At 38.9% G+C, this 25,624-nt stretch overlaps 1 protein-coding gene across 1 annotated transcript in view; it reads right to left on the reverse strand.

The window, feature by feature from the left end:
* LOC128804257 (pinopsin-like) overlaps positions 1-25,624 on the reverse strand; it is a 75,128-nt gene that overhangs the window by 41,778 nt on the left and 7,726 nt on the right. The window contains exon 2 of the mRNA XM_053971879.1: positions 6,509-6,834. Within this exon, the coding sequence (XP_053827854.1) occupies positions 6,509-6,834 (326 nt within the window). The remainder of the gene's footprint in view (positions 1-6,508; positions 6,835-25,624) is intronic.

The raw sequence follows: 25,624 nt of genomic DNA on the forward strand, positions 1-25,624 counted from the left end.
TTGTTTTGTTATAATTTGCTTCTTTTAATGCTACTCATCTTATGTACCAGCAGCTGAAAAAGAGTTGCTGGTTTTGAGAATAATCTCCTTGACATGATTTTCTTTCTCTACTGAGTACAGAAAGAACACAGAGTAAAAAAATAGGCTATATAGAATCTTAAAATGCCTTGAATTCTCACAGGTAATTTCTCAAAATTTCTTCTCAGCACAATAGGAATAGTAGTATCAGCTTTGCAATGCCTTGGAAAATCAGTGTATATTCATAGCATCTTCAAACCATCAAAGGAAAAAATGTATGGAAATTCTAATGGAAGGAAGGAAAGAAGGAGGAGATCATTCTGTGTAAAGAATGGTGTGAGGGTAAAGGATAAAAGAAGCAATGGGACTCATGAGTAGTGAAGATGAGAGTGCTTACAGAAATTATGAAAAAATTTTAAACAGAAAGAGTTTATATGCAAGGATTTCTTATGTATGTAATACAGATTGCAATCTCAGTCTAAATAAATTATATATTCAACAGAATTTAATAACTTACTAAGAAACCGTGAGACACAGCTTTTTTTTCCCAAGTATTCCATGACTTTTTTATTCCAGATATCAGCTCACCTACAGAATTCTAATAATTTTTATCATGTTTAGAAGCCAAGAAGTCTTGAAAATAATCAGAACTTCAAAGAACTGATCACTGATCACAGATATATACTATATGCAGTCTAATGTTTTTCAGTGCTCCTCTACTTTGAAACAACAAAAAGCAGTCAGCTTTTCTACTGGAGATATGATCTAGACATTCTGAAAACAATACAGTGTTACACAGGAATGTAAATTGCTCTCTTAAAGCCCATTCTTATGGCAAATACCATAGAATCAAACAATAAAAAAACAGTGTCTGTTATCACAAAATATTCCTGTTATCACAGAATCCAAAAAATGGTCTGTTGCCAGCTTTGCATTCTGGCTGTAAAGTGGCTGGCACATTTGGCAAAGGTCAAACAACTGCCTCGTAAGCAGACGTTGAAAATTTACTGTTAGGTGCTTGATGAATGCTGTACAGAAATTTGGAAGTATTTATTTTTATTATTTTTTTATTATAGACTATATTACAGCAGTTGATAGTCCAGCCAATGCCTTCTATTACATTTTGTAAGTTTATTAAAATTCTCACAAACTGAGACTTCTATTTTAATAAGTTCCCTTTTCTTCATGATGATGTGAGAGAAAACATAAATTAATTCATTTGCAAGCTAAATCTCTTTTTGATTTGAATGAGATGTAATTATATTTATGGCAAGGTTTAAAAATGAAAGGCAAAACTATTTATCCTTTTTTCTTCTATGCCCCCAGAAGCTAGGAGGGAAAGGGTACATGAAGATCTAAAGGAAAGAAATAAAATTTATGAATATATGGTAAAAAATAACAAGATATGGCTGTCTAATGAGTTTAGATGTGTGTTTAGGCTTAGATGCAGGAAGGGTCAAACATACTTGAAATTAAGCAAAATCCTGAATGTACTTAATCACATTTGAAAGGGACCATCTACAGGAACCATACAACCAGGTCTACATCATCTTCACCTGAACTACTTTTCTTAGGACTTTTTTTTTTTAATTAAACAACTAGAAAAAACTTGAATTTTACTTCTATGGCTACAAACCTGGTTTTATTTAGGGTTCAAAGATGTTAAGATTTAAATGTGCCTAATTGCTTTATCAGTTTTCTCAACATAAACATAACTTCAGTGCCATCAAATAATGAACCCTCGGAAAATCAAGTTTCTCTAAAAATAGGCATATGAAGCACATGAAGGAATGATGGAACAATAATTATGTTCCCATCCTATTCTTTGTATTATATGAAAATTTTTTCAGGTTAAATCACTAAGCATTATTCCCCAATGTGCTCTCTTCTTCCAAAAGAGATGGAAAACTGGAAATGTTCACAGGCATGGTCCTTCCACTTTTTTGTCCTTTCCTGACCACTTTCATGAATAATGACACAATAAATGCTTTTACAGATATTGTTCAACTGTTCCAAATAGTACAGATATAAAACAAGATTAAGGAATCAGAAATGATAAAAAATTATCTCTCTTCATCCCTTTTTCTCTTAGACTTCCTGTGTTAGCACAGGAGATTTCAAAACCACCACTGTTGTGTATACCCAAAACTTTAAAAAATAATCTGGAGTCAAAAATCTCACCATACAGATTCAAAAATTAGTTTCCTTGGGTATATAACCAAGTGATAATTTCACTCTAGGGCATTACTTCTTACATAAGAAATGGAAGCACTTTTTATCCACTAAATTTGGTACTTTGAAATCTGGAAGAGGAGTAAAAAAGAGGAATAGACAGCTCTCTACTGTGTAACTGTGACTTTCCCAGCTCCCCAGTAAGATGACAAGACTCATAAATGTCAGGAGATGGACAATAAAAGGTTATCTGGGTCTCCTATGATATCTGGAAGTCAGAAATCATGTGGCACTTTTCAAAAGAAACAAAAAAAAGTGCTGTAAAGGGAAATAGTTGGGTAATTCCACTACCTGGACTCACATTGTGGTCACTAGTTAAAAATAGAATTTTTTGAGGAATTAAGCAAGAACAGGTGCATCACAGGATAGAGGACCAGACATACTGATAAGGCCAACTTCTGCCTCATATAGTCTTTAAATTTTCCCTAAATATTTTTTCTGTTTTCTTTCTCTTGTTTTTCAAAGACAAACTCGAAGTAGAACTGGAATAATGACAGGAAAAATAAACAAAACAAAAACCTTTACACTATTGGACTATCAGGTCACGTTGTAAGTCCATCTACTCCAGAACCCCATAAAACATTGGCCCTTTGCCCACTTCAACACACAGTCTCTTGCAGAGTAAGAATTGCATGTTTAAGTCTTTGTGCTCTGCTTACAGTCCTTTTTATTGTTTTCTATGTCCTAGCTACTTTTCACGAAAAGTTGCTAAGCTTTGTTCAGGCACGACTTTCAATGGAAGAAAATTGACAATGAAATGAGAGTCTTTTATAAAACCAAACTGAAATCTTTTCTTGAAACATCCTTCTGGGACTCTTCTTGTCCTTGGGCAGGATTTTTGCATGTAAGTAGGAGATAATGTGGGCTGAAAAGATCTCTTTTTAAAAGTTTTCCTAATTTTCATTAGGCTGGTTCACATGAGTTCTCTGGGCCCCTCAGTGGAGGATTTTAATCACATTGTGTCTTTTGTGCTACAGTGATCACAATGCTAATCTCTGTAATTCCACATTTGGGAGCCCACTTTTCAAAATGTAAACAACTGACACTGACTTCAGAAAGAACATTTTTCCAGAGGGAATGAAAGAGTAGAGTCACAGAGATGCATCATAAGCCAAAAACTCAAAAAAAAAAATTCCCATGATTGTGTAAGGAAAAATAAACCATCTTTAATTTCCTTCTCTTGTGCTGTAGAATGTGCATGAATAAATCACATGTGAATAAATTTTGTGAGGGAGAAAACTTTGCCCCTTTGATCAGATTCAACCATCCAGATAAAGCCAGTCTGGAAAAAAAACCCCATAACTTTAAAGAAAAATGTAATACCTAAGGATCTTCAAGCGTGATAAATGGCAAGAGCTCTGAGATAGTGGTGGAGTGTGTTTTAATGCTGTTTAATGGCATTTGTTATTAACACCATTTATACAAGGATGTTATTGACTTCTAATTCCTTGAAAAGATGATCTTTCATAAAACCTGTATTAATGAAATCCTTTATACAATTACACAGGTTGCATCTGACTTCATGGGATCTATTAATGCTTCAAGTGACAATATGCTGCAGCATCTGACTAAATTTAGGAAGAAAAAGAGAAAGGCAGACCTATAATCATTGTCCACACAAAGAAAAAATGAAGGCACCATGCCAATTCTTGCATTAGCTATCCCACATATCTTAAGATATTTCTTCCACCTCAATAAATTTACACTGTACTATTTATAATGACATAACTCCTGATTTCTGGGTGTAATACCATTATTGCTTCAATGCTCTAACATAGAAAATGTCTATAGAGGTGGCAAAATTATGAAATGCAGTCAAAAACGTAGCAAGGAGCTGAATTTGGGATAACGCACTTACAATGTCATGCTCCCATATTTCTTCAAATACATACCACAGTCCTTGTGGTATTAACAGAAGGACTTTAATGTACAAGGCCAGAAAATGGCAAGATAATTAATTTTTTTTTGTCCGCACCAGAAAGTTATAGAATTACAATGACTGTAACTTTCTCAACCTTTTTAAAATTATCCTACCTACTCTTTGTACTTTTATATAAGGACTACTATATGTTCATTTGCATATTGCTCATCTCTTCCTCTAGTTTGAAACATGACATACTAGACATTTCATGAACTATCCCATTTATTACAGAACAGTTAAAGGACCTCAGACCAAAAGGAAAGAAGCCTGTACTTCAGTGACTGTGTCATAGTATGTTCATTAGAATTTTTATATATGTCACAAAAAAAATATGAAATGCAAGGTTTTAGGATTATGGTGGTGAAAATAGCTCCTGGTACATCACAGAAAGCTAAGGACTGGTAAGTTTTTTGATTTAGATTTTCTTTGGTGAATATAACTTATCAAGAAAATCTTTTATAAGCACTAAGAAAACATTAGACATTTTGTGTAAAAGTTTAGGGTTTAGCTATTCAAGACTTCACAAATACTCAGGCAGCTCTTAGGAGCCCTAGTCATAACAACTTTAAAGATATGGTCTAATCCTCACTGAAGTGCCTTTACATTTAACAAGTATTAGTTCCCTAAGGCCTGGCCCTCCAACAGGTTATGCAGATCAGGTTCAATTTTCTTTCACTTCCTCCATTTACAAAATTTCTCAGAATTGTCTTACCTCAGCACCCCACAGGCTTGCAGATCACTCTGGAAGGCATGAGAAGAATGGTGGAGAGAGAATTGTGGAAAATGCTCTTCCTTCCCTCTTTTTTTTTTTTTTTTCCCTCTGGACAGTTGATTCATCAATCAACCTAATCTTCCACCCAGTATACCCAGTCTTCATGACCAAATACAAAATGGCTATAGAGCACACATATAATTTCTATAATACTTTGTTCCCTCAGAATGTTTGTCACAATTTGTTGAGACCAATTAGGCAGATCAGTGAGATTATGAATGCCTTTGATATAACTGAATTTATATTAAAAAAAAAAGTGAAGAGAAAAACACAAGTCTACATTTAGCATGAGGCTAAAGTATGTGCTACAGAAGCTTCATCCATACAAGTAACTGTATATTGTGGATGAAGACTGTTGTCAGCAAGGGCAGTGAGGGCTGAAGGAAAGAGAAGCCAAAATTTTAAGAAACATGTATCTTCTGCATGTTTTTAGTACCACATATTCCAAGATCCTGCTTCTTACTTTGAGGTGATGGGAAAAGAAACTGTTGTCCAGAGGTCAGATATGGACTGATACTTCACTTGAATGGTTCACAATCACAGGAATTTTTTTCCATATTAATATTACACAACTTTTAATAAGAATACTAATGTGTGATTCATAAAAGGGATTTTACTGGCCCACTCAGTACTCAAAGAGCGAAAGATTTCCCATTTGGGCTTTAACTCTTCTCAAAGTTTTGACAAATTGTGTAAAACAATCAAACTTAATTCCTTATGACTAATCAAAGCAAACTACATTCACTTTAATTCTGTAGGAGAGCCTCATTTCAGGGATTTACTGCTTTTTTTCCTTTTAACACCCTTAGTTAATTCATCTGAACATTTTAGAGAATTGCTTTATAGAGAACACCTATACATTAATTCCTCTCTCATCATTCATCATTAAACCATTTCATTACTGTCCCAGGAGTATTCAAACTTCACAGTACCACACCCTTTTCAGGGTCTCTTGTTTCATTTTGGAATATCTGCAATGCACCTTAAACCACTGAGAGAAGTATCATTGTAGTAGGAGGAGCAGTAGTAATAGTAGTAGTGGTAATGGTGGTTGTAGTTAGAAGGAAAATTTAAATGCGGCCTAGAATTACAAGGAGAAGCTGATCCTTGGGATAACTCAAAAAATTCACAGTTGAATTACATTACTATAGAGTTAAGATTCCAGAGATTAAGGAGCAGAAATTATTAAATGTTATTCTCCAAAACCAGGAAGAAGTATTTGCATGGATGTCTAATTCATAAACAGGTAAACATGTATTTTTACTTCATCACAAATGCAAACTTCACTCTGATATGCTGGTTTTCCCATATACTGTTTTCCACAGTATTACCAACCACAAAATCCATATCTGTATGATGTTATCTCTTTGTTTTGACTGGGAGCTTCAGGAGAATTAAGATTGTTGAAAACCTCATGCTCCTTCCTTGAGGATTTCTGCAGTCTTTCCAATTTCATTTTGGCTTGCTGATTTTCTCTCTACCATCAAAACTTCCAAATTTGATGAAATAGAAATGCAGAACATGCCTGAGAGCAGTCTGCACTATGAGAGCAGGCAGCTGCTTACCTGTTTGACAGCGTACAGGAGGCGCCCGTAGCAGTACATCATGACCATCACGGGGACAACCAAGCAGAAGATGAAGAGACAGACGATGTAGGACGTGGACTCAGCTGACTCTGAGGACCAGCGTACTGAACAGCTTGTGCCTGCGCCTTCTACCGCATAACTGCTCCAACCAAGCAGAGGTGGCACGGTCCAGACCAAGGAATAAATCCAAGAACCACCAACTGCCAGCAGAGCCTTGCGGAAATCATCGCTGCGCTTGTGGCACAGGGTGAGAGTGCTGTAGCGCTCGTAGGACAGCACAGCCAGGGAGATCAGGGACACAACGCCTGCAATAAACCAAGCAATAAAAATGCTTACTTCCATTATTTTGCATGTATTCCAAATCCCAAGTAGGCAGATGATTTTTGGTTATCATTTGAAGCAACAGTGAAAACTATTTCCATTATTCTCTAAGCATTAATCGTCACTGCTCCTGGTTGTTCTGTCCATCTTGTCAAATTTTGTTTAACTCAGATTTCTCTTACATTGGAAGATTCTTATACTTGACAGATATTCATCTTCTAGTCAGGTTTTCAGCTTTATCTGTTTTAGTATTACTCAGGGGAAATCCATTTTCTATATGAGCTAATAAAATGGTGAAAGATTCCCTTGATAAGAACTACTCAATTTTTAAAATCCATGAGCATTTTCAAATAGTGTATTGACTTTTACAGGCAAAAAAAAAAAAAAAAAAAAAAAGAAAAAAAAAAAAAGAAAAAAAAAAAAAAAAAGAAAAAAAAGGCACCATATATTCAAGACAGGGAACCCCAAAGTGAAAGAAGCTTTTGCTTCTTTTGCTCTCCCCATCAGTTAGATGAACCTTCAGTTCTGACCACTCATATATAGAAAAAACATACAATCACATCATGACTGGGATATGGTAAATTACAACTTTATTTTAATGTATATTACACAATCAGGTTTAAATGTGATTTTGGTTCATATTAAGCCCTAGGTCATATACCTATGGGTCATAAACCCATTACATCTTGCAGAGGTAGGCTTTAAAATTTGGGTCGTAGGATATTTCCATTCCCTTTTTCAAGGTTTGGGACCCAACCCCCTCTTCAAAACTGTATAGTTTTCCATGGTATGTTGTTAGTCACAACTCAATGGAGAGGGTTTTGTTATTTCCTATGGCTTTGTTCTCCTTGCAGCTTCCTTGAAATTCTTGGTGACACAACACTGGATACAACTTCCAGGATTTATGACAGAAGGAACTTGTTTGAAGAGCTTTAAAACCATATTTTCCAATGCTTTCCAGTCCCCTTCCTTTTGGTCCTGTAAGAAAAACCTGAATAGATCAATGTCAGTCCAGTTCTTTCCATGAGTTTTTTCTTAATCTTTGCTATTAGCAACAGCCAACTACACAGTAGCACTGAGATACATAGCCTGCTAAAATTCTCTGCTTTTGAGTGGTACCTACTCCCAGCAAATGGGTTAAAAGAAAAGGTGTTCTTCAGGGGAATCCATAGCTGTAATCCATTTTCTACATTTAACTGTCAGCTTCTCCTATAGCTCCTTCCCAGGCATGGAATAGAGGTGAGTCAGAGACTTCCCTTGGGAATAGCACTACTCTATCCTTTACCTGGGAAAAAAACCCACACACAGACCCACACAGGGCACAGTGGGATATTCTCCCCAGGCACAGAATTTTGCTCCACTTTTCCTTACAATTCAGTGACTCATTTCAGAGTTAACTGGATGCAGGCACAGCTATTTCTGTCATCCTGACAATTTGCAATTACTTAGCGCAGAGCTGGGTAGGCAAAGGACCCATGGGAAATGCAAGCACTGCTTACTGAAATAGGTTGCCTTATTTCTCAGGGGGAAAGAAAGCAAAAGGGTGTGAGGAAAAGGCAACTTTTGAAGAAGAAAATGTCTTTCTTTTTACAAGAGTCTACTAAATTATTTTCCGTACATTACTGGGAAGTCAGTCCTAAAGAGGAGATACATTTATAGCTGTAACAGCTCCACTAAATTCAGCTGACTTATAAACTTGCTTTAAGGCTAGGCTACTTTAGAGACAGGGGAGAATTTCTCATCATCCCTCACCTAATCTAATTTCCTACATAACACTGCTCTTGAAAGCCCTTGGACTTGAAAGCAAAGAATCTACTACTCTCTTCATGCTCCCAGCCCACTTAATTATCTTCACTTTCTTAGTCTTGCCACTTTCCATGTTTTTATCTGCTTGACTAAAGAGCTCCTCTCTATCAAAAACATTTAGCTCATGTAGGCACCTAAAGCAAAAATCCAGATTTTATATTTGAAACTTAGGCCTCTGTCAGGTGTTACAGATCTATTTCTGTACTTTAGATTAGAAAATCATGGACTATTAGAAAACTGTCTCAGGAACAAGAAATCTCTCCCTTCCCTAGAGCTGAGTGCTCTACAGCAAGGATCTATTGTTCTTGCTGTACCTCTCATGGCAATTGAAACTGCATTTTCCCTACTTTGATGATATAGCAAGTAAGCTGTACTTTTGTTGAGCATATCCTACATTCCTGCAAGTGTGGGGCTGCCTAGAAAACCCAGACAGGATGTTCAGATTTCCCTAGCTCAGGGCCCTTCTTCCTGGATTTCTGCTTTCACCGTTGGGCTCTCAGGTCTAGCCTGGCTGCCAGCTCTGCCCGATCATCCCCGTGGCTGTGCTACTGCCCAGCAGCTTCTACTGGTGTGTATTGTCATGATTTATGGCATCATTTACACTTCCTCTTATCTTCACCTCTTGCCAAAGGCAGATGCCTAGCTTTTCTCACACTGGTATTTACGATGGATGGCTCTATAGTGCGGCTCTGAAGACAACTGACCATGAATGCAGGATTACTTGTTTTCAGATGCAGAAAAGTTCTGTCTTACACCGGCACAGAATTAATGTTCAGATATTAAATTAAGATCATGGTGATCTCAGTCAAGAATAAATCAAATATTAGCAATCAGACAAAAAGTTGCCTTAAATTGTAGAAAATAATTTTCTTCTCTATACAGAAGAAAATTCATGACATTTAATTGCACATCTTGGCAGGAGCCAATTCATCTTCGCTCACCGTGAGTCCCATTGACATGACACAAACTACACTTTTCTCTGTAGGACAAAAATTGTAATTTATGGAATCCCAGACCACAACATTTCAGGAAAAAAATTCCATTATTTTTGAGTTTGGTACAGTAAGACTTCAAGGTTTGAACTTTTTAATACCACTACACAATGAATTCTATTACTTTCAAGACAAGGGAAAATGAGTACACTGAAGAGGCAGTTCATAAGGGATAAAAGAATTCAACATTCTTTATATGGTTCAAACTTAGTAAATCCAGCTAACTTTTCAGAAAAATTAGAATTACTTTGAAAGAACTAGTGCTTTGAAAGATAAAAATATAAATTCAAATCCAAAATCAAATAAAAAATGAACAAGTGCAAGTAGCTTTTTTCAACAGTGAGATACATTTGGTTGCATTGGCTGCGAGTAATTAAAACACCTATTACCCAGGTGAGGAAGAAGCAGGAACAACAGAGGCCACTGTAACCCTTTCTGTTTACTTTGTGTGACATTGGGCGGTGAACACAAAGTCACAAGATGTGCCCCAACACTACATCTCCATCTAACCTTGCTGATGGAGGGCATTTCACCTTAACACAGAAGCCAAGACTGATCAAAACCAAACCACATCAAGAGTAACCTTGTTGCAATGTTGGGACAGAGCAGCTCCAGCGTCCCTGGTTGCTACGAATATCTTCAGCATTTTAATTAACAAAAAACCCCAACCAAACAGGTTTTTTAATCTCACTCTTTTATTAGTTCAATAACTGAATTCTAGAAATACACCACTATCCTTTCATCAATTATAATAGATACTCATGTGTTGGACTGAAAAAACATTATTTCATAAAAAAGGCAAAAGCAGGTTTTTTGTTCAGTACTTAATTTAACAATAGTTGGAAATAAAATATGAAGATCAGGTGTACATGACCTGTCAGCTTGCAGTGAATGAGCTGCAAAAAACTGCTGATTGCCTTGTCCTTTACATGCTCTTCTTTAGCACCCAGTGTCATCCTTTCCATAATTTTTCCAGGTACTGATTTTAGACTAACCGGCTTGTAGTTTCCACAGCCTTTCCTCATGTCCTTCTTGTAATCTCTTTTGGCTAAAGTGGAATAAAGCCTCCCAGTTTTCATTATGCCTCCTAGCTTTGCATACAGAGTTTTCTTAATGCCTGGTGCATTTAACTGTTGTGACCTTTGTTAGAAATCCTGCAGTTATCTGGTATTCTATTTCATGCATTATCTGTTGCAGTAGGAGGAACTAGTGAGAATCTCAGCTTAAAAACAAAAAGCAATTAAATACTTTAGAATTATCTCTGAAGAAAAGACTTGAGTACAATCTCCACAGCCTTAATAACCAAAAAAACAAATTAAAAAAATTAATGCAAGTTATAAAAGGAAGAAAATAATTATAATTCTTTATGCCAATATTTCATTCTTATTGAGTAGTAACATTTATGACTGTGTAGACTGTGTATATTAATTTCAAATGAGTAATTTTTTTCTACAACTGCAACAAAATTAGGTTCACAAATTGCAAATCTAAATGGAATTTGCTTCCAACAAATATTTAGAGCCTCAAGCTGGTACCTAGACAAATAACTCCACAGGACTCAATCACAGTGAGAAATGTAATTTGCTCCCCCAAAATTTCATGCATATATAGGAACAAAAATGAGATTCTCACTGAACAGTACTGAAAAATGTCATAAATTCCTGTATGCAGATTGCATTACAGGAATAGATAATTATTCAAAAGTTAACCATGGAAATAAGTGACTTTGAGAGTAGCTGGGTGTGGAGCATAAACTTGCTACACAGCAATTAGGTGCAGTGAGTAGAGTACAAGAAATTAAATTTCAAGTCATAAACCAGGACAGACATCTATTTATAGGGCTATCATCTGAGACATTATCTATTATTTACTTTTATTTAAGGATCTGTACATTTCTCCCTGGCAGCATAGCAGAGAGTATTCTGTGAAAGGCACAGCAAATCATTACACTTTGTTCCCATGGGTTCTAGCTAAAAGCGTTACATTTTCTTATTCATTTTTGATGGTTTATGCTGCTCAGTGATGTAGTAATTGGAAAGGGGATGCAGCTCATCCATGGTCTGGAGGCTATGAAAAGCTGAGAATCCCAGGAATTCAGCCTACACTGGATCAACATTTTGACTACTAACTTAGATATATTTGCCCTCTTAAATAGCCTGCAGGTCATTAGACTATATCATGGTTAGAGTCCTGGGGCTTCCTGGAGCAGTCCTGATTGTATGTTGAAAGGGATATCCTGCACTATGTTCCAGTTATCAAGGATCAGGGGCAATGAAAAGAAAACATGGGTAACCTTAGGCAGACTGAGAATGAAGCGATACAATAGCACCTTCTTCAACAAGAAATTAATGGAGAAAAGACTAAATCCAAGGGCTTGCAAAAATCCACGATAGATTTCCCACACCCAACCCCCATGAAGGTTGATTTTACCCACTCACAGGCATTGTCTTATAGTTTTCATTCACTCACAACCTCACACCCACAGGGTCTGTGCTTAAGAGGTCTTCTCTAGAATTTCTTTTGTGCAACAGAGAGAACAAGAGACTCCAGCTATCAGTTCATAAAACCCCTTGCTTATATGTACCTCCCTGGCAACAAATTGAGTTTTGGAAAGAGCTTTTATGCACTTCAGGAGTCCACTGTCATGAAACCCATCATTGCTTATAAATCCTGACCGTACAAATCTTGTATGTCTGAGGCAGGGCTGCTGCTCCCTGTTGGCATTTCCTTGAGGTCATGCTCCTCTCGGTGGGTGCAGGATCCTCCACCCACAAGTAATAATACTCTGTTATTAGCAGCACACAATCCTTCAGGCTTGGCTGAGTCAATACCTTTTACTGCTGGAAACAGAATTCTCTGTTACCTGCACAAGCTCTTTTCACTCTTCTGCTGTGCTGTCTTCAGGCCTTTGCAGCACCTTTCCCTCCCTGCATCCTCTGTACCGATCTCAGTAACTGCTGTGGTTTAATGAAGTCTGGCTCTCAGATGGGGGACAAAGTCCACAGGTTGTGGGGATGGTTCCCTGTGGGGACCTGGCAGAGCCGATCACCTGGCTAGTTTTGAAGATTGACACCTGGTTAAATCACTTAAAAGAGTTGAACATGCCTCTGTGGAAAAGCACATTTAAAAGTGAACAAAGCCTGGGCAAAAGCTCTCTGGCTTCCAGCCTTTGAACAGGTAACTGGGCACTGGCCTGGCAGGGCCTGCCTGGGCTCTGCTGTGGCGCTGGCCAGGCCGGCCCTGCATGGCCAGGTCAGTGCATGGCTCAGCTGAGATTTCTGCTGCCGCCATGCCAGGCCATGCCGCTGGGACTATGCCAATGCTGTGAGCAGCCATGCAGCCAGGAGCAGCACAGGGAGTGGCCGCACGGCCGGTGCTGAGGGTGGCCCCGAGACTGGGAGCAGCCACGCGGCTGGGGTTGCTCAGCTGAAATCGCATGGCTGGGGCAGCGGCGCGCGGCCGCAGCTATCTCAGCATGGTTCGCAAGTGCACTTTGATTATTCCGGTACCAGCGCCGGGAGAGGCCCTGCGGCCAGCACTGCAGGCAGCCCCAAGGCCAGGAGCAGCCAGGGTCAGGAGTGGCCACCACCGGCCTGGTCCATCAGTGGCCACGCTGCCGGGATTGCGTGGCCAAAATCGCCACAAGTGCAGCAGCACTGTGCAGCTGTGGCTATCTCGGCATGACTCGCAATAGACTTTGTTTGCTTAGCTGCTTTTAGCCAGCTATGCTGCTGACAGAAGGACAAAAACAGTGGCAGCAGGTTTTTTTTCTTTTTTTCCAGCGCCCCACATGAAAGAAAAGTGTGGGGTGGCACCAGCAGCCAGCGTGGCTTGCACGGTGCCAGCAGGGACCACAGGATTGGCAGCAAAAGACACAGCGATTCCTTTATTGCAGGGCCTGGATGAGATCAACCTTTCAGCGCTGCAGAACTCTGTAAGAACTGTTTCAACTGATAAAGCTTGAGAACAAACAAACTTATGAACACCAATTCCCGCCCGAATCAGGAAAAGGAAAGGGTGAAGACATGTAGAGGAAATAACATGGGACACTGAGGTCAGTGAAGAAGGAGTGAAATGCTAGATGGGATTCAGGAGATGCCTTAGTCTTGGGCTGAAATTCTTTTGTAAGGCTATGGTGAAGATATATTTGGTATATCAGACTTTGTTTTTCCCAGTAATTCATGGAATGCATTGAGGGGATGTAGTGTTCTAACTACAGCTGTGAGCAGAAGAACCAGTCTTGAAATAAATAGATGTTGCAGTAGTTGTGATTTCAATGAGAAGTTGAACAGAGAGAGATGAGACAGATGAGAAACAGTGCCCCAGGGACACAAGAAGAAATCCTGTGTTCCTAGAGATAAAAGAAGAGAACTTTTGTTTTTATGCTAGAACAGCTTATCCTTAAAATAGCACCCCAATAACTTGACATGGCCCATGAAAGCAGCTGTGGGAAAGCTGCAAGGCATGGGAGGGGCTTTAACACTACGAACAGATTTTTTCCTTTCCTGGGCGGCTGATTTTCTGTGACATTGAAGCCATGAGAGAACTGTTTCTTGTGGCGAAGGCTCTGTGGCATGGCAAGAGAGACTCCCCTCCCCAAGTAAACTGAAGAAAAACTATCCTAGAGGTGGTAAACTGACTGAAAGTTCTAGGTTCTGTCTATTTATGTTGTCAATGAGAAAGAAAAGAGGGTGTGTGGGGGAGTAGAGGAGTTCTGAAGGTTTATTCTGATTTCTTTTTTTTTTTTTAGTTCTGTTAATAAAGTTTTCTTTACACCATTTAAAATTTTGAACTTGTTTTGCCCTCCTCCTAACCCATATCTCACAGCAGGAAATGAGTAAATAATTCTAGTGGGTCTTAGTGGGTCCGCTGGCATTTGGCCAGCACTAAACCCACTACACTAATTGGTGCATTGTCTGGAAAACTCAGATTGGTGAACCAAAAACCACTACAGTAACCCCACAGCAAGTCCATACATGCCCCAGTACCACTGCAGCCCACATTCAGCCCAAACTTAGCTCCTGAGACAGAGACAGGGCAAAATGCAGCTGAGAGCCTGGTACAAGGCATGGAATCAGGGTGTACCTGGCTGTTCGGCTGCTCAGCCCCATTGCAGGGTGGCGCAAGCTGAGCACCCCTGGGGTGTATCTGACCCCAGAAAATGCAGAGGGGGAATCAAGGGGATAGTAAGTGATACTAAGTTCCCACATGGCATCTACATGATCCTCTAATTACTCCAGAGGGGCCTGCCAGTGGCAGAGGTTAACCAACAGCAACTCCTACCATTGCTGCTTAAATGTGTTGCTGAATGAAGAGAAAACAATGATGCTTCATGCATTCACAAGACTCCATTTATATATATGTGTGCATGTAATACCCACTCCTAGGGGGCAGCTTTCACCTAATATCCTGGTGTGGTGATTTAACACCAGCCAGAAATGAATCTCGAAATAAGCCACTCCTCTTCCCCCTGCCGTTCTGGCAAGAGAGGACAAAGACAGGGACTATAGGCTGAGATAATTTATTGAAAGCAAGTAGCAATGGAATAAGAAAAGCACAGTAATAGCAGCAATGTTAATAACATAGGTAAACAAAAAGAGAAGGTGCTTTGCACACAAGGAGTTGTTCGCTCTGCTCCTTTTGGCTCAGCTTGGCTGGGACCAGGCTCCCCTCCACCCCTCTGTTTCCCACAGATGCTTCCTGCACCAGTGCTGCTTTTCAGCCCAATGTCTTAGAGCCAAGGCTGCCCCTTTTTCAGAACCATGTCTCCAAGCCATGTCTTGGAGAAACTGGGAAGGAGACAGGCAGTGGTGACAGAGGACAGGGTCCACACAGCTGATCCCAGCAATCCCCTCAGTGAAAAGTGAGACAAAATAACACACTTCCGGGGTGTCATTTTTCTCTTTCTTTTTCATTTTTCTCACTCACCTTTTCTTCCCCCCAAAACCATGCCTGCAGTGATGATGTGTATGTTATGGAATAGCAACCTGGCCACATCCAAACAGCGCTGAGCTGTGTCCCCTCTCCACAGCTAGGACACCTGGGAAGGACATCACGCAGCTGGAAGTGCAAGAGGAGAGTGAACCAGCAGCTGGCAGGCTGGGACCCACCAAAAGTTGCACCTTTCCTTTTGAAGTCAGGCCACTGTGCAGTGGTGAACAGTGAGCTTGGAGAGGCAGCAAGCAAGGAAGAGCACTGTGCCAGAAGGACATTGGTAGACGTGGAAGAGGCATGCTCTGGTCTCCACTTACAAATGCTGTGCTGATAAATACCTAACAGGAGCAACAGGTAGGTCTCTCAGAAATGTTATGCATCCTAACATAGCTATGTTCCCTTCTTTCTAGTCCCTCATTTTTCAGCTGCTAAATCTTCTGTTCCATTAGCTGGAGAATATGCTAAAAAGCTCTGTGGCACAATAAGATGGAGGAGGTAAGATGGAGATACACCCCAAGTTGGGAATATTGGGGAATCCTGTGCTGAGGTATTCTTCTGCTGTTTCTTCTGGATGACATCTTTCATTGTGCTTGCCCAAGGACTTAAACACAAAAGAAAAGCAGTAAAAAACAGCTCTCTTCAAATGAAGCCTCTTAATACCTCAAGTTTTGAACTTAATTACAAGTTGTGCTACTGAATGGTATTACATAAATATGTTACTGAGTTATACAAAACTAATTTGATCAGTGACTCAGTACTGTTTTCAAGGGAAATAACCTTCCTGAATATAAATGAAAGCATTTCTGATAGTTCTTTACAGAAATAAAACACTCCACACATGAAAATAAAACATTAAAAAATTAAGCAACTTAAAAGTCATGGCATATTTGTACAACATATTTGTACTTCTGTATCTCCTTAGAAGTCTTTCTGAAAACATATCTTAGTATCATCTGCCAGGGACGACACATGAAATACGATTTGCAGGTCTAGTATTCACAAGAGAGGTTTAGAAGTAGCAAGAAGTAAAAAAAAAGAGTCTTTTTCTAATGGTTGCTTATTCTTCAGGAGCAATTTTGTTGCTCTGGGGGGAAGTATCTTACCTAACAACTGCCACAGCATCAGAGACTTTGTAAGAGTAATCCATTCTATCATCACCTTTGTTTCCATTTTTTTATACCAATTAATGTTAATACTGATAAGTAAAACTATCGGGCTCTGCGTCCATTAAAATCAATACATTTCTTCCACAAAAATACAGTGGTACTCACTCCAGTAGCTGCTGCTATCAGAGATTTCTTTGCAAGTGAGGAGGTAAGAATATTATAATGTCTGTTTAGACCACTAATAAATTCTGCACCTTTAAAACTAGATCTGAGAGTGAAGGCAGGGAGAAGGAAAAGCGGTGGAATTTTTTGGGGGGCTGTATTCAAAACATAGAGATAAGCAGTGCTCCCGGAGTTCTCTGCTCTGCATACAGATGGGGAGTTTTCCTTTGCTGTTTTCACTGTTTTTTCTCTCGTTAGCTGAGGCCAGAAGGTTTTATTGGAACTGTTCAGCCATTGTTCATCCCAGGAACACCAGGACTATCGTCCAGGGGCCCCCCAAGCTGCACTGCGGCCAGGACACTGGACCCGAGCCCCAGAGAGACTGAGAAAGCCGAGGACACACCCACAACAAAGACTCTGAACTACAAAAGTACTCTCTTTGAATTTGCCATCTCTTCAGAACAACGAGAGGTTCCATTATTTAATATTACTCATTTTCTCATGTTTGTGAATACTTTGCTTGTTAAATCAACAGTTTTTCCCACTTTTCTTGAAGGAGATTTATGTCTCCAGAACCAGTGTGGGGAGGGGCTGCTTGAATTTGCTTGCTAGAGGGACCTCTTGGGAGGTTTCCTTCCAAATTTGCCCTAAACCAAGACACATATGCACTTTAGTGAAATATGAAAAACTCCTAAGTCACAGCACCACAGAGGAAAAAAGAACAAAACTTTTTAATTGTTTAAATAAAAAATAAAATTCCATTTTGCCTTCTAGCTCTGAGTCTCATTTCATGGCTCAGGAAAAATCTATGTCATATGTGGTCTCCAGTGAGGTTCTGCAGGTTACATTTCTTTTTCCATTATACTGGAATTGCCAAAAAGTGGCAGCGAAAATGTTAATTGGTCTGCAAAATTTGGGGTAGGCAGCCTGGAATGAAACAAATTCAGTTAAATTGATAGAACATAGTTAAGTTGGACAGCAACTTTCGTTACCAATAGGGCTAATGGGAAGGTACCATAAAATGAGCAAATTTGAGAGACAGACATGAGAGATTGTGAATATGGGATTTCACTAATTATTATTATCAAAGGTTTTAGTTTTTGTTGGGGGGGTTGGTGTTAGGGGCTTTTTTTCCATTTTTTTGAGATAAGAAATAGAAATTAATATTCAGAAAGGGTTCAAACAGGTTTGGAGAGTGGCAGACATATATGGCTACTGCTCCTTCACTAAACCTCCAGAATTTTCACTATTTTTTCACTTTTTCCTTTTCTGTCCAAAACAAAACAAAACAAAACAAAACAAAACCAAAAAAAAAAAAGAGATACATATTTAATGAGCCTGCATCCAACTGATTTTGGCAGAAGACCCCAAACCTTTCCAAAGCTAAAAAGAAAGCCCACTGAACCTAGAAGACATTTCACAGTTAAGATGAATGGACTCAAGTGAGGTCTGGTCTTGGTGGACAACCAGCCAGTAGTAGCCTGACTTGCCTGAAGTTCAGTGAATAAAGAAATCACAGCAGAACTTTTCATGATGTAGCAAACCCACAATGTGAATATAATAACTGATAAGTTCAGGGCTAATATAAAGGATATGAACTGCAGAGGAGTGGATGGATACCTCAAAAACTGACAGAAGCAGCTGAGAATGGGGTGTGCTTCCAAAATACTATTTGCTTTATTTGGATATGCCTATTAAATATTTATATGAGAAACGTAGACTAAATGGTAAAAAAATCAAATATTCTTTAATTTAGTGACTCTTATTCTAGTTGCTGTCACATATTAGTGACCAGAGCACAATTTTCTTTTGATTTTTAATGCATTAAAAGCATTTCTACTTATTTGAAATCGAGAAAATATTTCCCACAATCATTTGTTGAACGTTAGCAGTTACAACCATTTTCCAAATACAAGCTACCTCAGATATCAACCATTCACTTTGAATAGAAATAAATCCACCAATTGCCATTTATCTAATGCCTGAAATTATCTGTTCTCTTTTGCTAAGATGACTTGGAATCATGAGTCCATTAGAACAGGCAATCATTCCCTTCTCCAAAGAATTATCTTCCTGTTTAACTCTAATGGGAGTCACAGTTTAACATTGCACTGAGAAATCTCTGTTGGATCCAATGCTGCTGGGATAAATATGAAAATGATCATTACTGATCCTGTTCAATAAATCTTTCTTGCTTTTTTCTCAGTGGTCATTTCTGTGTTTCATCCTTTGTACAACATACCCTTTCCTTTGAGTTTGGTGGTATCTTCAGTACAGACAGCATGTATTACTTTTAACAGGAACACAATATCTCAGGTTTTTCCACTTTCTTTCCCCCTCCTTTGCTGAATTTTTAAAGGTTTTTATTTTGTGCTTTAAAAGTGGTCTTAATTCCTAGCTGTATCTGGTGACTTAATGTGCATCACTGAGTACTACTATATTTTTCTGCAATGTTATTAATATGCCTATCCATCCAAACAACAAGCTCCCAGTGGCATAAACAGTGCAAAGAATTCCCTTTTGCATCTCAATGATACAAAAACATTCCTGAACATTCACTTCTGTCTCACTTCCATATGTTTTGCAGGACCCTTTGCATTCTAGAAAGCAGGCTGGCCATGCCAAATTCAGCTTCCTAACTTGGCTGCCTCCTTATCAGTATATTTATTCTGCTGCCTTAGTGAATCGGAATAAGAAATGTCAGCACTAGATGGAGCTCCTATACAGCAACATCTCGGGAAAAATCTTTGGGGCTCATGCTCATGAGAAAAGCAGGGATGGATGTGCAGCCCTGGTGTAGCAGGAGGACGTTCTCAGGGCAGTCAGGTTCACTGCTGCATCCCCATGCCCATGCCATCCTGCAGGGCCCCCATCTCCTGCCAGGATTGCTCCTTTTGAAATGTGGGGGCATCCCCAGGACCCTCCTTCATGGTGAGGATGTGCACAGCTGTAATACATAACATTCAGTCTCGGGGGTTTCTGTATGTGGGACATAGCATCAAATCAGCTAAGAGGTGAAATGACAGTGTTAGCATCTGCTAGCCAGTGAGCCAAGCATCCACCACAGCACACAGCCAAAGGCCTTCCAATGAACTCCTCCTTTTTCACTGAACCCAACTGCTTATTTTTAATAATAAGAGTATATTTCTGAGGATTTTCTATAATTTGGGGAGTTTATTTGGCAGTTACCATTCTTAGGGATGGAACACAATACAAATAACTAAGTCTTCTGAGTCAAGTTTTTCATACTGTCTAGTGGTCAAACTGGTTTTATTCTAATTAGATATTAACTGGTTAATAAATAGTCATATCTGATACTATGAATGCAGTCTCAAAATATGCCTCTGAAAAAATGCCTCTGAACCAGGCAGTGTAAAGCCTGGCTCTTGTGCAGTTTTACAACCCCACAATCTCCCATGGTGTGGGAAGTGAGCTGAAACATCAGAGAAGGCTGCTCCTGTCTCTATCCAAGATCACTGTGATGGCTGAAGGATGTGCAAACAGGAAAAGCAGTATTCCCCTTTCCTTAACCCATTCCTTAACCCTGCCAAAGGAACTCAAAGAGAAAGATCTTTTGCTGCATCCATTAAAAAACTAAATATAAGCAATGCAGACAGAAATCCTTTGCGGTACATTTTCACCCAACCAATAAGTCTAATCTTGAACACTGGATAGATCAGTGGAAATTGCCCTAGAAAGTGTAGTAGTGGAGGAGTGACATATTGGGGCGAGCGTGGCTATCATGGAGGGAACCATACCTTATTTAATTAATCACAGGTCCTTGACAGCGCCATGCAGACAGGGCTGATCCCTACTTGGATAAAACCTACTTGGATTTTCAAACAACTTTGACTAGCCCAAAGGCTTTTAAGGATAGTAAGCTGCCATGCAATAACAGAAATCTTCATGTGAATAAATAATTAAATAGAGGTAGGAAATAAAAAACAGGAGAAAAAAATTAGTTTTTTTAGTGGAAACTGTGGACAGCAAAGTTCTCCATGTATTTGTCCTAGGCCCTGGGCTATTCATCACATTAATAAATGATCTGGAAATGATGGGAAAAAGTGACAAGTTTTCAGATCATACTACACAGAATAACCCAAAATCAACAAAAACTGACTGTGAAGTACTGCAGCACAACCACATGAAACGCAGCCATCAAGCAGATGAGATGCAATACTGATGTAAACTACCATATGTGGAAGAAAATAGACCTGGCTTCGAATACACAGCAATTGTTTCTGACTTACTTCTCTGTAAAGAGAATTATGATAGAGGACTTTACACAAACCACTTCCACTAAGCAGCAATGCTCAGCAGCATTTAGAAAAACAAACATCAGAACTTAGAAAAGGAAACTAGAGAAAAGAAAGAGAAAAGGTGAACAAGGAAAGACTGTTTATTGTTTCCTACAATAAGTAGGTTTTCAAATTAGGTTTGCAGACTCAGAATAAACAAACTGGAGAAGGTACTTCTCTTTGCATAGTACATAGTGGAATTCCTTTATCTATTATATTGTGCATACAAAAATTTTGCAGGTTTCCTGAGAGCAAGTGGAATGGAAGATAAACACAGGAAAACCTATTTGATTCAAAAGTACTGCTTCAGGGAAGATAGGTGCCCCTACACCACAAATCACAGGTTGTGGTACTATGTATTGAAAAAAATATCACTGGATGCTGAAAATTATCTCAGTTTTAAGTTTAGTATTCTAGAAGAATAGCTAGGCAAAATACTGTGAATGGCATAATCTTGATATCTATACAAAAAACATTTTGCAAGGCATAACTTAGTTATTAAAATGATAAGAAAAAACAATTACAGTACAGTAAGAGGCTAATACTTGCTTGTATCTGATATCAGTATTTCTTTTCCAAAGGTCTGAGTGCCCACAACTCTAGAAAAGATATTAACTTGTAAAACTCTTACTCATTCTCAAATTCCTTGTTAAACACCATTTGGTGCACTGACCTATAGAGAAAAACTGTTCCATGAAGCAAACCAGATGGTGATATGCTACTATCTACTGCTCTTATCTCAATGTATATTAAGCTAAGGCTTTATCTTGCCTCATAACCTGCTTTCTACCCATTAGAAAAAGTCTATTTAAATTCTGACTGGCATATTTATCTGGCAGCCTTTCATTCTACTCCTGTGATGTGGTCTTTACCTCACAAGGATATTAAACAGAAATACATTTTCAGTTTTGAGAAGTATACACAGTAAAGCAATCCTCAGCAAAATCATGTAGCCACTGCTGGACCTGGGCCCTCTTGCACTGCCACACATTTTTTTCTCTGAAAATTGAGCAGTTTAAAAACAGTGCAAAATTTAAAAGTTTGGATAAATTAAAACTGCTGTAACATCCCCCAACACCCGCATTTTTAAACTGCTGTGATTTGTTACAAAGAATTGCATGGAGAAGAGTTACTTGGTGCACCATAGTCAGTGTACAGAACATATTGAAAATATACGCGCAAATGCCATGTACATACTCCACTCTTTCACTGAGAGGCAGAATTTGTAACTTGTCATCGCTACCATATTAACTCCTACCCCAGAACTGTTTCTAGTTAACTCCTGCTGAACTCACACTGAGGCAGACAGGGATGGCCATCAGCCTCCCATGCAGTGCTTGCTCTGCTGCCAGCAGTGAGGGGAGAGCAGTGCCTGCCTCCCCTGCCTTGGGCTGCCTGCTGCCAGTGCCCAAACAGCTTGCCTAATTTCATTAGGGTGATTAAACAGTCAGTCTAAAGAGGTCCCCTGGTAAATCCACAAACAGCCTGAATGCAAAACACAACCCCCAAACTGTAAATCTGAAAAACAAGAATGCTTCAGTATGCACATGCACAGAAGGATTAAGTCTAACCATTATGTGTCCTAAAATTCTTATAAGGTCAAGTTAAATGGGATTATCTATGGTTTTGTAAAATTCATACCATTTCTTAGCTGAAAGCAAATCTTGCCAGATGTTAATGTGCTATTCCAGTACTCAGAGGTCTGTACTAGACTCAGACAACCCTTAGATATTAAGCAATAAAATGCCATATACGTGAATTAACTAATGGTTTTGAATTTTAGAAATTACCAAAGTCCTAATCTAAGCGAAGTTTTACATAGCTGTTGATTTGTAAAGGTGATCTATTCCTTATAATTTTTTTTTTTACAATCAAGTCTTCTTTTTGATACCTTGTTTTCTGATAGTCACTTGGTCCTGAACAAGTTTCTACTGTTATAAATCTCTATAAAAATAATTCAACATAAAGAAGTTTTCTTCTTTTGATTCATCTGAAGCCTGTTGATTCTGATTCCTTCTTGCCATAGTTATCTACTATTTCTGCCCTTAATTGCATTAGTGAAACCAATAGAAACAATAAAAAATTGGAGCGAGGGACAGAAACAATAGAAGATATAATAGAAGAAAAACAACACTAAAAAATTAGCAGGTAGTAAATGTCTGCCTCTAATAAAATACATAAAATATGTGAAATAGATGTAAAGATTTCCAGTTTAGCCCAGTGAGTCCCTAGCTTTCTGCTTTGTGGCTGCTATACTTTCTTAAGGAACAGCACAAGTTTGTATCTGGCCACAGGATGAGACTGTACTTCCATCATATTGGAATCTTCTGTGAAATAAACTTAAGAAACCACAAATAGGATAAGTAACATAATTTACTAACATGCTGGGAAGGCTTGTTGGGTGAAATAACCCAGAGCAATTGAGCCTGATGCTGATAGCTGACATGAGAAGCACTCAGCTGAAGCAGGTGAAGTCTGGCACAATGGTAGAAAAGATGGTACCTAGGTGACCTTGATTAGAGTCATTACCATCCAGATCACAGAGAGATGCTGGGGGAGTCAAGCAGCCCCAGGAACCCGAGGTTTCACCCTTGCATGGGTGATCCTCTGACTGCATCCCCTGATCCTCACTGAGCCAGCATAGCATGGAGGAGAGAGAGGGGAAGCAGGTCCCACGCTGCTCAGGAGGGAAAGCACAGAAGGAAAATCTCACAGAAATGGGATGGGGGCATGTCATGGGGGTGAAATGCCTACTCAGAGTGGTACTCCTTGCGTTTGCTGTCTGCAGATTCCAAATGTTCCTCCTGCCTGCATCAATTATGGGAAAGTCTATAGCAGACAGAGGTAATTTTGAGTTAGTTTTAAAAAAACCCAAACAACCCATAACAAAACCAAATCCACAAATCTCCCAGTATTGGGAGGCATTTGGATTATTTAAGAAGTGAATCATGTTAGCTGAGAAAACCACAGAAGCAATTAAGTGGTCTGCAATTCAGTAGAGGCTGTAGTTTATTGATATTACTGAATTTTCAGTTTCAGAAGCAGTTTCTCAGCTAGTATTGATATGTAGAAAATCACAAATGTAAACAGAATAGCTTCAGCTTTCAAATATACTTATTTTTCTTTTTTAGTGTCAGCACACTAACAAAATTATTTTCTCACTTAATACACTTTTAACATTAGAAACATAGCAGAAACACTAACATAAAAAAGCCACAAGGAAAAGGAAAAAGAATACAAACCCTAATAATTACTTCTAAGTATGAAGAAATTGCCACAGATGAGGGGAAAACAAGAACTTTATAGTTATCACCTATGATTGTGTTGTTATTTGGAACTATGCCAATGGCTCTGTAGCCTTCTTATCACTGAAAAGACTGTAAGTTTGATGTGCTTACTGGACTGGAAGACTCCACTTAAATGCTTCCTAAAAAGAAAAAGATACAGAAAATTAATGTTAAGAAACGGTCATTAGATATATAACTTGAATATGAACAGCCAAAGATAATACTTTCTCTCTGGCATACTTCAGGGGCTACAAAGAAAGCTTAAAAGTTTTCCAAAATATACTGAATTCTGTTCGGATCTGTCAGAATGTGGATGGTCTTAACAGTTCCTCAAGATTATTAAACACATAGTTAAAAAAATAGGATTTAATAGCCCTTCACAAGCAAAGTCCATTGCTCTCAAATGTGGGGGGTTTTGATTGACTATTGCTTCTTTACTGGCCTCTATTTAATTTTGTTATACCCACTGAGGGGCCAAAAAGCCAGCTACATTTTAATGACATATTTTTTCACATGTATGTGACCTGACTACCAAAAGAGCTGGTTTCTGCCTTTTCTGAAATTAAAAGAAAGCGAGCATCAGGCATAGCCTTGTCTGGGTTACTGTCATGACCCAGGATTAGGGAAAAGGGCCTGGAAATATCAACGATTAAACTTGAACCCTGACAGAAATGCTGTTTCATCGTCTGCATCAAGGCTTAGAGCCATGACCTTTTAGGCTAAATTCATCATCAGGATAATTCTGCAAGAAATCCAACATGGTCTTTGCCTTTAAAGTCCTGTTTGAGGTGTCCATGTGAACTGATGTTGTTTGCGTATTTCTTTGCATAAAGTCTCCAGCATTCTGCAATGTGTGGCTATAACACAGAACCAAAAGTATGTGACTGTGCTGCAGGCATCGCTGCCCAATTGGAAAGGATCAAACATTGGCAGAAATCTATAGTCGCTTGCACATACACAGAAACAGACCTTGGGCCCAAGCAGAACACTTTTTTGCATTGACAGCTGACATCTGTACACAAAAAATGCCAAAGGGGTGATCGATTTTCTTACAGAATTCTTTTGTTCTTCTGTCTCTCTTTTCAGGGACACACACACGCACACAAATTGTTGTCCATCCTTCACTGTTATTATTTCTGCATGTTTTTGCTGTTTTCTTTTGTACAGGCATTAGGAAAATGGACTCTAG

Source organism: Vidua macroura, chromosome 2 (genome assembly GCF_024509145.1).
Source record: "Vidua macroura isolate BioBank_ID:100142 chromosome 2, ASM2450914v1, whole genome shotgun sequence".
Classification (NCBI taxonomy): Eukaryota; Metazoa; Chordata; class Aves; order Passeriformes; family Viduidae; genus Vidua; species Vidua macroura.